This window comes from Bison bison, unplaced genomic scaffold (genome assembly GCF_000754665.1).
Source record: "Bison bison bison isolate TAMUID 2011002044 unplaced genomic scaffold, Bison_UMD1.0 scf7180017864516, whole genome shotgun sequence".
Classification (NCBI taxonomy): Eukaryota; Metazoa; Chordata; class Mammalia; order Artiodactyla; family Bovidae; genus Bison; species Bison bison.
Window position 1 is genome coordinate 8,533,069 of NW_011495069.1, and position 11,319 is coordinate 8,544,387.

Below are 11,319 nucleotides of genomic sequence, written 5' to 3' on the forward strand. Positions count from 1 at the left end.
GGCGGCGCCTACCCTGAGGTAAATCTGGCCCCTCGGCTCGGCAGAGAGGCCCTGCTGCAGATCCGAGGGCCCTGCACGTGCCTCCCGCCCCAGGCGGCCTGTCACTGAGCTGTCAGCGGAGTCGTCCCAGGGAAGGCCCCGCGCGCCTCAGGCCTCCGGCCCGCACCCCTCAGGCCACCGGCCCCAGCCGCGGCCTCCTCTTCTGCCCCGTGGCCTCCTCCCCAGGCCCCGGCCTTAGCCGCCGACCCGGAGGAGTCGGGACAACTGCAGGACTGCCTCCTCCGGGTGAAGGGCCCTGAGAGGATCCCCTCCGGGTTTTCTCTGGAAGCCGCCGAAGAGGGGGAGGGCCTGATACTTGGCCAATGAGCGGGGCCCTGGGCCGCCGCGTCGGGCTACACCTCTGCCCAGGACTGGCCCTTCCCGGGCGCCAGCAGGTGTACAGCCGGGCCGGCCAGTGTCCGAGCGCCGGGTGGAGGCGCGAGGGCCCGGGGGGATGCCGTCCCGAGTTCCCGAGGCTCGCACGGTGTGCATCACCGCGCTGTGTTTTGCCCCAGGATCTCAAAGACTTCACAAACACCCTCCTTCCCACGTAGTCAGGGGGGTATGGGGCAGCTTTCAAGGCACGAACCACTTTGAGAAGGTTAGGAATTGGCGATCCACGGAGGACAGGAACGAATGTCCACTGTGTAGCTGGGGCAGAGAATTCTGTGGCAGGAAATCCGACGCTCGGAAATACTGTAGGAATTTGAAGACCGGTGTCCAGTTAGAGGAAGTGGGACTAAAAGCAATCTAAGAAGCTTTCATTTTCTTTATTAAATCTGTTCTATCGACTTAAAATGACTGGTCCCAACTTGACAGGCTCTATTTGTCGGTCGCTTTGTGTTCCCCTAAACCGTACACTATAAAAATTGTACAATCTCAGGTAACTTTTCTTGCCCATGCTGGCATTCTACAAATGAGAATTGGTTCCTGAAGCTTATTAGAATTTTGACAGTCTTCGGAGAATGAGCAGGCACTCTTCAAACTCTTAATTCAACACGTGTTTCCACGCAAGGCCTTTCTTTGCCCTTGCCTTTAAATGATTTATCAAGTTGAATTCCAAAGAACTCTGCCAGAGAACCTCTTAATATGCAGGAGAGTTTTCATTGGCAAAAATGTCCTAGATCTAAATAGCTGTTGTTGAAACAAGAAGAGCAATAACCATATTCTAAGTAACTTAGTTTATCTGTAAAGGAACATTTTTCTCCACAAACTTTATTTGCAAGAAATAAGGAAATAAAATTAAAATAGGAATATGTGTAGTTTGATCATTTACTTTTAAAAAAGAAAAATAACTACTCATTTTTACTTGTGTGCAGTCTCAGTATCTAAGCCTAAGCCAGGTGTTTGTGTTTCTAACTGAGTTTTGCCATTTTTTAGGAACTTTTATATGTATCAGTTTTCAGGGGAAGCAGGAGTTTTGATTGTTTTTTCATGATCAGTAAATAAGAATATGAACTTTTTGTTTTATCTTTAGCAGTGGTGTTTTGAAGCAGTTCATGTAAGAGGTTGTCAGAGCATGATGGCCTGGTTTCAAATCCCAGGTTCACCAGTTACTTGCTGTTTGACCTTGGGCATGTTGCTTAAACTCTGTGCTTTAGTTTTTTTCATCTACAAAATGAGCTATTATGCTCAGTTTCTACCTCATAATGTTGTTGTGAGGATTAAATGAGCTTAATATATAAAGTGCTTGGGACAGTTTCTGATACATGGTAAGTACCACATTACTGTTACTATTATTAAATAGTAGTGTTACTATTATTAAAATATTTACATTTGCCCAGTGTATAGCAAATATTGTTCAAGCACTGCAGACAGTGAGACAGATGATAACTACTAAATCGTGCATAAGAAGAAATTCAAGCCAGTAGGTATACTTAATTTCAACAGAGCACTTTGTTCATTTTTCCAGAAACCTTGACCTTGAAGATGGTGAGTAGCCAGCCAAAGTACGATCTAATACGGGAGGTAGGCCGAGGTAGTTACGGTGTTGTATATGAAGCAGTCATCAGAAAGACCTCTGCACGGGTGGCAGTGAAGAAAATTCGATGCCATGCACCTGAAAACGTTGAACTAGCCCTGCGTGAGTTCTGGGCACTAAGCAGTATCAAGAGCCAACATCCAAATGTGATTCACTTGGAGGAATGCATCCTACAAAAAGATGGGATGGTGCAAAAGATGTCCCACGGCTCTAATTCTTCCCTTTATTTACAGGTATGTGTGGTTGAATGGGAAATAGAAATGATTTGAAGGTAGCATTGGTCAGCAGTGAGAGGAATGAAAGAGTCAGATGAACTTCTACTTTAAGTGCAGGTGTTTATGTCGTTAGGAATAGATAGGGGTCTGCCAAGAACTGAGTAGATGTTTCCTCTAAAACAAGGTTTTATTTAAACCTGTGATGCAAATACCTAAAAATAACATAAGCCACCTGTTATGCCACGATACTTGCCAATCTGCATAGGAATGGGACAGCATAGGAACTAGAGAGGTGATTGAGACTAGAGTCTAATTAGTTCACTTATTTGAAATCAGTTTTTTTGGAACTGAAGACAGAAGAAAAGGGAAAACTCTACAACCAGTAGCAGTACCCATAGGTAATTGGGCTTTTCTTTATCACTGACATGAACTCATATTCATGTTTTAGAACGTTGTTTAAGATCCTAACCATGCAATTCCATTGAATTTGCATGGAGTTTGTGGCTTAGCACCTGAATGTTACCAACGACTTAACATTTGGCTTCCTACTCATTCCATACTCTGCTCAGAACAGTCCTGTCAGAAATGTGCTATTATTATCATCGTTATAAATGAAGAAACTGAGGCTTAGAATAGATAATGAATTGATCCAGAATCACATAGCAAGTGGCAGAATTGGGAGCTAAATGTAGGACTATCTGGCAGCTAAAACTTGTGCCCTATAACCTCTAGATTACCCTTTTGCCTCCAGGTTACTCTTCTGTAGACTTGGGGAAAGCATTAATATAGGAAAACAGAAAGTGTGATTTTTTTTTTAAGGTTGATTTCTGCCATAGATCAAAATCTCTAGTAGGTCTGTACTTGAAGAGAAAATATACTTCAGACATAGCTAGTTAAAGGCCAGAGCAAAATTTCTTAAGTCCAGTAATTCTTGGAACATGAACAACTTTCCACGAGTGTTTCTAAATTCAGAATTTACCATTAGGGTACAAAAGGCTGTTTTAAAACAGCAAAAGCTTTTGTTCTAGGAACAACAGAACAAACACATTATTCTATGTAATTAAAAAACTAAACTTTCATTGTATGGTGAAAAAATAGCAGCCTTGAGAACCTAATTTCTCTCAAGATAGGGAATATAAACATAACTATTTAGTCTTTATTTGTTTTACTTTGTATTCATCTAGAAGTGCTTATTAGATAAGTTACAATGATAAAAAAAAATTGGAAACATTCTTACCGCATTCCACATAAAAGTAGCTAGAACCTTGCTGGACTTTGCCTTGAATTTTGGAGACTAAAATGCATAATTGAACTATAAATGCGAGGATATTTAAACATATGGCTTAGTGCTGATAATATCCTTGAGTCCAGATGGAGCAACTACTATAATAACTAGGTATTAGCTAGCTAATCTCTCAAGGCTTTAAGATGTAAAGCCTTGATTTGGTGATTTTTTTTTTTTTTTAATCTAAAGTACCTTTTTGTTTAGTAATCTATTTCATCTTTTTAAGGCCTGATAGATCTGTGTTTGACTTATGGCATTTTTTGCTAGCTGTATGACCTTGGATAAACAACCCATCTTTTCCCAGCATCTGTATCTTCAAACGTAAGGAATAATAATTTCTACCTTCCATGGGACTTGTCAAAATAAGATGTGATGCAGACACAGTACTTGGCATATAGGAAGAACTCAGTCGTAAGCAACTCTAATAAAATTATATTTTCTACAGATTTATTTAGTTATCCAGACATTCACCAACACATTAACAAGTGCCCTCTCTAAATTTACACTAGTGAAGACAACCAATATTTACACGTGGTAAAACCAAACAAATCTATAGTGTGACAACAGAGACTCTACATATGGTCTTCACTATTCTCTACATTTTTTTTCCTCCATGTTTTTCTAGATATCTTTCTTGTTCTCAGTTGGAATCATTCAGTCAGTTCCTGATAGCTAAAAACCTTACCTAGAAGAAATATAAAACAAACAGTTAACAGAGGACACATCTTATGCATAGAAACTTTATGGCCAATATGTATACTTATCATGAGTGTCATGAATGAAAAGTACGGGATGATGTAGGTGCATGTAGTAGGCAACCTGACATAATCCTGGAGTTCAGGAATTATGAACTGTTTCAACCGAAACTTGCAAGGTAAAGAGGAATTAGCCAGGTGAGTGAATGAGAAAACTTCCCAGGCAGAACGAACTGTACATACAAATGTTTAGAAGCAAAAGGCAGGAAGCATTCTAAGAACTGAAAGAAGATAAAAAGACTGCAGTGTGCAAGGAGAGTTGTTTTAGTTGAGACTGGAAAAGTCAGCAGGGTGAGAGTGCACAGGGTCCCACAGCCCATGTTAAAGAGCTTAGACTATAGCCTAAGAGAACAGGGACGCTGTTAAAGGACTTTAGGCAAGACAGCCAATGGCTGCCATCTTCTGCACATGACAGTAAGCAGATTGGGCTCTGTCTTTCTGTAGCTCTCAACCAGGGGCCCTCGAACTATAGCCCTCGGCCTGTTTTTGTATGGCCTGGATACTAAAAATAGTTTTACATTTTTTAAGAGTTTTTTTTTTTTTTTTAAGAAGAAGAATATGGAACAGAGACCTTATGTGGCTTGTCAAGCCTAAAATATCTACTATCTGGCTTTACTCTAAACCATTATTTGAATGCTGGAACTCTGCATTGCTGAAAGCTATTTAGGAATTTTGCTTTTGAGAATGAAAAGAGGACATGACGGAAGAGTGATGATGCTCATCTTTAATCTGAGCATATTTAGTAACAGTGCACCTGGTAAATAATTGTGTGATCTGGACCTTTCTGTTCTTTCATTTTCTGTCTCAGTGGCAAACACATGCAACAAAGAAAACGCATGCAAAGAAGACTTCTGCAGACCATTGCAGTTATGGCTGCTGTGGGGGAGACAGCATGGAGAGGTGTTCTTTGCCTCTGCCCACCGAAAAGACAAAAGGAAATACTAGTAGATTTATAGCAGATCACTCACTCTTCAACAACTCTTCACCTTCCCTACTGAGTTTCTGTTCAGCCTGTGAGCCTGAAAAGGACACCATAGGACAAATGCTTTCAAAGCACTGTAATTGAAAATGATAGTTCATGTTCAGTGAAGTAATTGAGATTATTGAATTTCAGGTGGTAGGGGAGTTATAATTAGATAATGATATAAGTAAAACAGTGCTTTATTCTAGATTTTCAGCTTGTATCAAATATACAAGCTCAGTTTTGAATTTTCATATCAAAATGCATATGTGATTTTTATAAATTGGTTTTTAGAAGCCATCTATTGATAGAGATAGCCTTCATATTTGCATTCTGCTTATAGAAGTTCTTACAATAATGATGTCAGTCTTTAGTTTTATCAGTGACTACAGGAGCACTTTATTTCTGTAACAACTGGTTGTTCTTCATAATTTTCTCTTAGTTTCACAGATTATGTTGATAGTGTAAGTGCAATAAGCGAGAAGTAGATTTCAGGCAGTTTTATGGAATAGAATGTCCTAACTGATGTTTATACCCCGGTTGGCAATCTACCAGATCTAGGTGCTGAAACTTTGATCTTTTCAGGAAGCTATTAGCTAGCCAGTTAGAATTCAGCTCCATTGACACATGCAGCAAATGTACAAGGAGTTGAACACTTCTCAAAATATAACTATTTTTAATGAAGTTTTTACCTCTTGACTTAGAAATTTGGTGTATTTTTATTAGGGACAAAGTGACAGTTTGAAGTACTAAAGTTTAAAATAAAATGCACATATGAAAGCACTAAACAAATAAAATATTTGTGGAATTTCCAATTAAAATTAGAGACTAATTCAACCAGTGACTGTTTCTCTATAGCTGAATTATATAAACCATGCAGATGATTATAATCTGTTTTTTTCTTTCTTATAGCTTGTAGAGACTTCACTAAAAGGAGAAATTGCCTTTGATCCCAGAAGCGCCTATTACTTGTGGTTTGTGATGGATTTTTGTGATGGAGGAGATATGAATGAGTATCTGTTGTCCAGGAAACCCAATCGTAAAACTAACACCAGCTTCATGCTTCAGCTGAGCAGTGCCCTGGCTTTCTTGCATAAAAACCAGATCATCCATCGAGATCTGAAGCCTGATAACATCCTGATTTCTCAAAGCAGGTTGGATACCAGTGACTTGGAACCTACACTGAAAGTGGCTGATTTTGGTCTAAGTAAAGTTTGTTCAGCATCTGGGCAGAATCCAGAAGAACCTGTCAGTGTAAACAAGTGTTTCCTTTCTACAGCTTGTGGAACAGATTTCTACATGGCTCCTGAAGTGTGGGAGGGACATTATACAGCAAAAGCTGACATCTTTGCTCTGGGGATTATCATCTGGGCAATGCTGGAAAGGATCACCTTCATAGACACAGAGACAAAGAAGGAACTCTTGGGGAGTTATGTAAAACAAGGAACTGAGATTGTGCCTGTTGGGGAGGCACTTCTGGAAAATCCCAAAATGGAACTTCTCATTCCTGTGAAGAAAAAATCTATGAATGGGCGAATGAAACAACTGATTAAGGAAATGCTGGCTGCAAACCCTCAGGATCGTCCAGATGCTTTTGAACTAGAACTCAGATTAGTACAAATTGCGTTTAAAGATAACAGCTGGGAAACGTGACACATATATTATTTGCAAATATCTTGGATGATATGCTGCTTCTGTTTTAACAGTGATGCAACATAATGTGGCTGAAAAAGAATATAAAAAGCTGAACTCCACCTTTTAAGGGTTTAGATTTTATTGTGGGATTTTTTTTTTTTTTCCTCATTTTTCTTAAGTCCAAGCTGGCCATTCTATTAATATGTTTTAAAAGTGTATTACCAATGTGGATGTAAATTTTTTTAAATGATCATTGGTAGAAGTTTGGCAGGAAAATTCTCTATAAGAGCCAAGAAAAGAAGAGTCCAGTTTTCTGGAAATATGTCTCTAAGTATTTTAGACATTCCTTGTCAGTATTAGGAATTTCCATGGAAAAAAAGGTTTGCATGCTGGTAATGCAACCTTTGAAGCTTTGTAAAGGAAACATATATGTATATATTTATGTATATGTAAGTATGTGAATGTGTGCATTTTGCATTCCATATGAAAAAAAAATGCCACTTCTGTTTAAATTATTTGATGTAGGTTTGGATTTTTTGAGATTTGCTGGTGAAATCAGTAATGAAAAATAAAAGAACCTTCCCTCTTCCTACCCTGTCCCTCCCTCTAATGAAATCATACTAAGTTTTTATTTTTATAATGTTATACAGCTTTTTTTAAGACATCATTTTGGAGAGTCCAAAATTATCTGGCTAAATGTAAGTGAAAGTAAGTGATCCAAAGCTGCTGAAGTTTGTTTGAGCTCTCCAGAGCCCTATAGCTGCAGGAGTTGAATTAGCCATGCAATCAATGTGGTACAGGTTTTAGGTAACCAAGCATTTAATTAACCAATTAAACCACTGCATTGGAACATGACTGCACTTGAGCATCTGCAATCTAATATAAGTCTGAACACAGGATTCTGCTGTTTCTGAAAACTTTGCTGTATATAAACTATAGTAATTGATATATATTAACTTTTTATTTTCAAGACTTTGTCTAAGCCTCAGCGTAAAGCTGAAGAAACCAAATGAGTTCTACCCTTTCATTGCCTGCTCTAATATGGTCTCATGTTTAATCACTGGAATTCCTTTCATTTTGGCCCTAATGCTGTTTTCGCTTGTCTAATTTGACACAGTAATGGTAGTGATATGGTTGTATTCAGTGTTGACCACCTTTTTCTAAGGTGGGAGGTGATACCTATACAGTTTGGCAAATGGGTAAAATACTGTGGCATCAGTTATGTCTTTCAAACAGAGAGGTTATCAGTTTTATACAATCACTTGGTATGGTCTATGTGAAGAACCAATAGACCATTATTCTTCTTGAGACCATTCTTCTTCTTGAGGTCAGTTTGATTTTTAACCCCATATGGTTGTCTCCAGTTTTGTTTTGTTTTTTTTTCCTATAAATGCAGATAGTTCAAATCTAAAGGAAGAAAGTTTTCCTAAAACAGATCATTAGCCTTTAAGGTTGTTAATACTTTAAGACCATTTGTATATAGGTTAATCTTTATAAAGCACTAGAATCTTTGGTCAAAAGTAAAAAAAGTTTAAAGGTATTAGAATATTGAAATCATTGATAGTTCACATAGTCTCCTCAGTTTTTTTGAACTTCCACAATTTTTGGAATATTCCTACCATAATTTTTTCCTTATTTAAAATGTGTTCAGGGGACTATAAAAGGTGAAAAAGCACAAAAAATTGGAGTACATAAAATTTCTGAACTATGCATTACTTGGTGTGAAGTTTAAAATTTAGACTGAAAAGGTTTTACTTAAAACCTCTTAAATGAAAAAAAAGATGTACTTTTAACATTACTTCCAAGCTAATAATTATAAGAATTATTTTCAAAATTGGAGGTGGAAATACACTGAAACTTCATGATAATTGACCCTTTGGATCACCAAATTAGTAGAACACAGATCTGGCCAAGTAGATTGAGTTACTGGAAGTAGAAAAGCATTACAATGTTTTATCAATAACATGGCACTTCAGCAGAGATTCATGATGACTTAGGTGATGGTATGCCAATGCTTCATTTGCTCTTCAAATAGCTACATGTCATGGTTTCCTAAGTAGATAGCTTTTGGTCCCACCTCATTTAAAATAGTTAACAATTATAATTTATTTTGAAAACTATTTTAATTTACCTGTGAAGTGGAAGTATTCCTTTCATTGGCGGTAAGGATGTGAGGCGATCAGGAAGATTCTTCTGAAATTTTCTTAAGTCCCTGTATTCTAAATAGCCTATGATACCAAGAAAAATGATAGTAAATTCTTTGTCTTCATTCTTTCAGTCAGGAGGTATTTATTAAGTACCTACTGTGTGCTCAGCACTAAAGATCAGTTGATAAAATGACAATTTAAAAATGGCATGTAGCCATGGGCTTTTCCAGCAAGGAGTAAGAAATAAAGTGATACTTGGAAATTCCTGGATATTGCTTAGAGGAAAAATGAAAGCAAGAGTCTGTGCACAGTGCCTTGCCCATAATAGGTACTCAATAAACTGTTGTTCCTCATAGAGTCTCTTGCCATGGTTTATAGTGTTTTATGAAATTTGTCTTAATTGAAAAAAGACCAAATATTTCAAATAAGCTTATAGGCAGCTGTGGCCAGTTAAAACAATGGGATTGTACAGTTAGTTCCTAGAATGTTATTTTGCACTAGTTGTCACTTAGAAGGATGGGGTTCCTGTAGTTTTTTGGTGCTAAGGGATACTTTGTCACTATGATGAAGTAAGTGTTAAGTGTCAGATAAATAGCACACTGAATAGTTCTTTCTGCTGGTCTGTTTTTTCCTCTTTGTTGTTGTTGTTGTTGTTTTTAACTGTAAAATGTTTATCAATCAAACTATTGTAGCAGCTACAAATAATTCACCAGCATGACAAAATGGTCAAAAAATAAGTCATCAGCACTTCAAAAACAAAAGCAACTTTCGAAATTTTCTTTTAAAATTGTCAAATATATTTTATGAAGAATTTATAAAAGGGGGAAATGATTGTAATTTATTGTTCATGACTTTTTTTTTTTTTAATAAAGTGCGTTTCAACAAAAAATTCCCTGGAAATTCTACATTGCTGCTTTGGTGGCTCTGTGAGTAGTTCTGTAATGCTTTACTTCATAGATATAAAATACAGCATATAAAATTTGAAGCAATATTTTTTCAGCCTTATCTATTAAATGAAACTTTCTATAATAGAAGCTGTTACTGAGGAAAGGATTACTGAATTATAGGAGTTTCTTTCAATATTTCAAGGTCTCTAAAATTTTAAAGCTTGCTGTATTAGAAGAATTTGGATTGCCTGAAATAAATGATTTTTTTTTCATTTTTCTTTCTATCTCATTCAGCTGAAGATGCATATCAGACTCAGAATGAATTGTAGTAAATATACTAAGTGAATGTAATTTTTCAATCTTTTAAGTTGAGTCTATGGTTTCTTTTGTATATAAAAAGTCATCTGAGCCATTCTTTTCTTTTACAGGTTCTATTATGTATGTCTTCTCCAAAATAAACAAAGTACAGATGATGCAGTGTACTTCATGGTCCAATGGAATAGCAGAGGGAAAAGTAGAGACAGAAAACATTAATTCTACATGTGACCTAGTGATGAGTAGGAAAGTAGGGGTCAAAATTGTGGCTGCTTCTAACTCTACCACCTCCTGGTATAGCCTTTGCAGGCAAGTAAATTTTGCTTTATGTTTAGAGTTTTGGGATTTTTTTAAACTATTTGCTAGCCATTTCCTTTGCAGTTTACAAAGCGTTTTCACATAGTTTTTACGTATCTTTTCAAATGGGGGCTAATTTCTTGAAGAATTTAATAGCAACTTAACACCAGTTAGGGAAGTCAAGGTTTTACCCAACACAGGGTTTCTCGTGCCTAATCTCTGATGCTGACTCAGAGTTTTTTCTGACAAAGCTTTATCTTTCTCTCTGAAGTAAAGACCTTAGGTTGTTTTGGTCTTTTCTTAAAATTCAAATATTGCTCTCTTAGTCGACCAATCATTGGTGTCCTCTCAAAGTGCAGTGTAATGATAGACAGTTGGCTTGTGGTTTGATAGTAACTCCCACTAGAGAAAAACCTAACAGCCACACCTCTTGGAGGCCACACCTCTTGGAGGGCAAAGTGCCTCTTTTAAAGGCAGCACTTTCCCTTTTGCAGTTGTCATTGGTTAGAAGAGAATTGTTTTTTTTTTTTTAAATTGCCCAGGCTTGAGACTTCACTCTTTCATTTCCTGTTCAGCCCTGGTATTTCAAGCTTAGCTTGTTCTGAACAGAGGTTAGGCAACTTAATATTGCTGAAGGCATCGTGGTCTCACTGCGGAAGCGCAGGCTTTGCTGTAGCAGGTGGATTCTTTACTGTCTGAGCCACAGGGAAAGTCAAGTAAAGATGTTACCTTTGCTGTATTCATGTTAAATACTAGTATTCACGAATGCCTACACAATAATGTGTGACCTTGGGCAAGTAAC

At 37.5% G+C, this 11,319-nt stretch overlaps 1 protein-coding gene across 1 annotated transcript; it reads left to right on the forward strand.

The window, feature by feature from the left end:
• Window positions 1-1,892: 1,892 nt before the first annotated feature.
• Window positions 1,893-10,378, forward strand: PDIK1L (PDLIM1 interacting kinase 1 like). Its single transcript, XM_010830092.1, has 2 exons — window positions 1,893-2,253; window positions 6,149-10,378. The coding sequence occupies exons 1-2, from the start codon at window positions 1,969-1,971 to the stop codon at window positions 6,887-6,889; spliced, it is 1,026 nt and encodes a 341-aa protein (XP_010828394.1). The 5' UTR covers window positions 1,893-1,968; the 3' UTR covers window positions 6,890-10,378.
• Window positions 10,379-11,319: the final 941 nt, after the last annotated feature.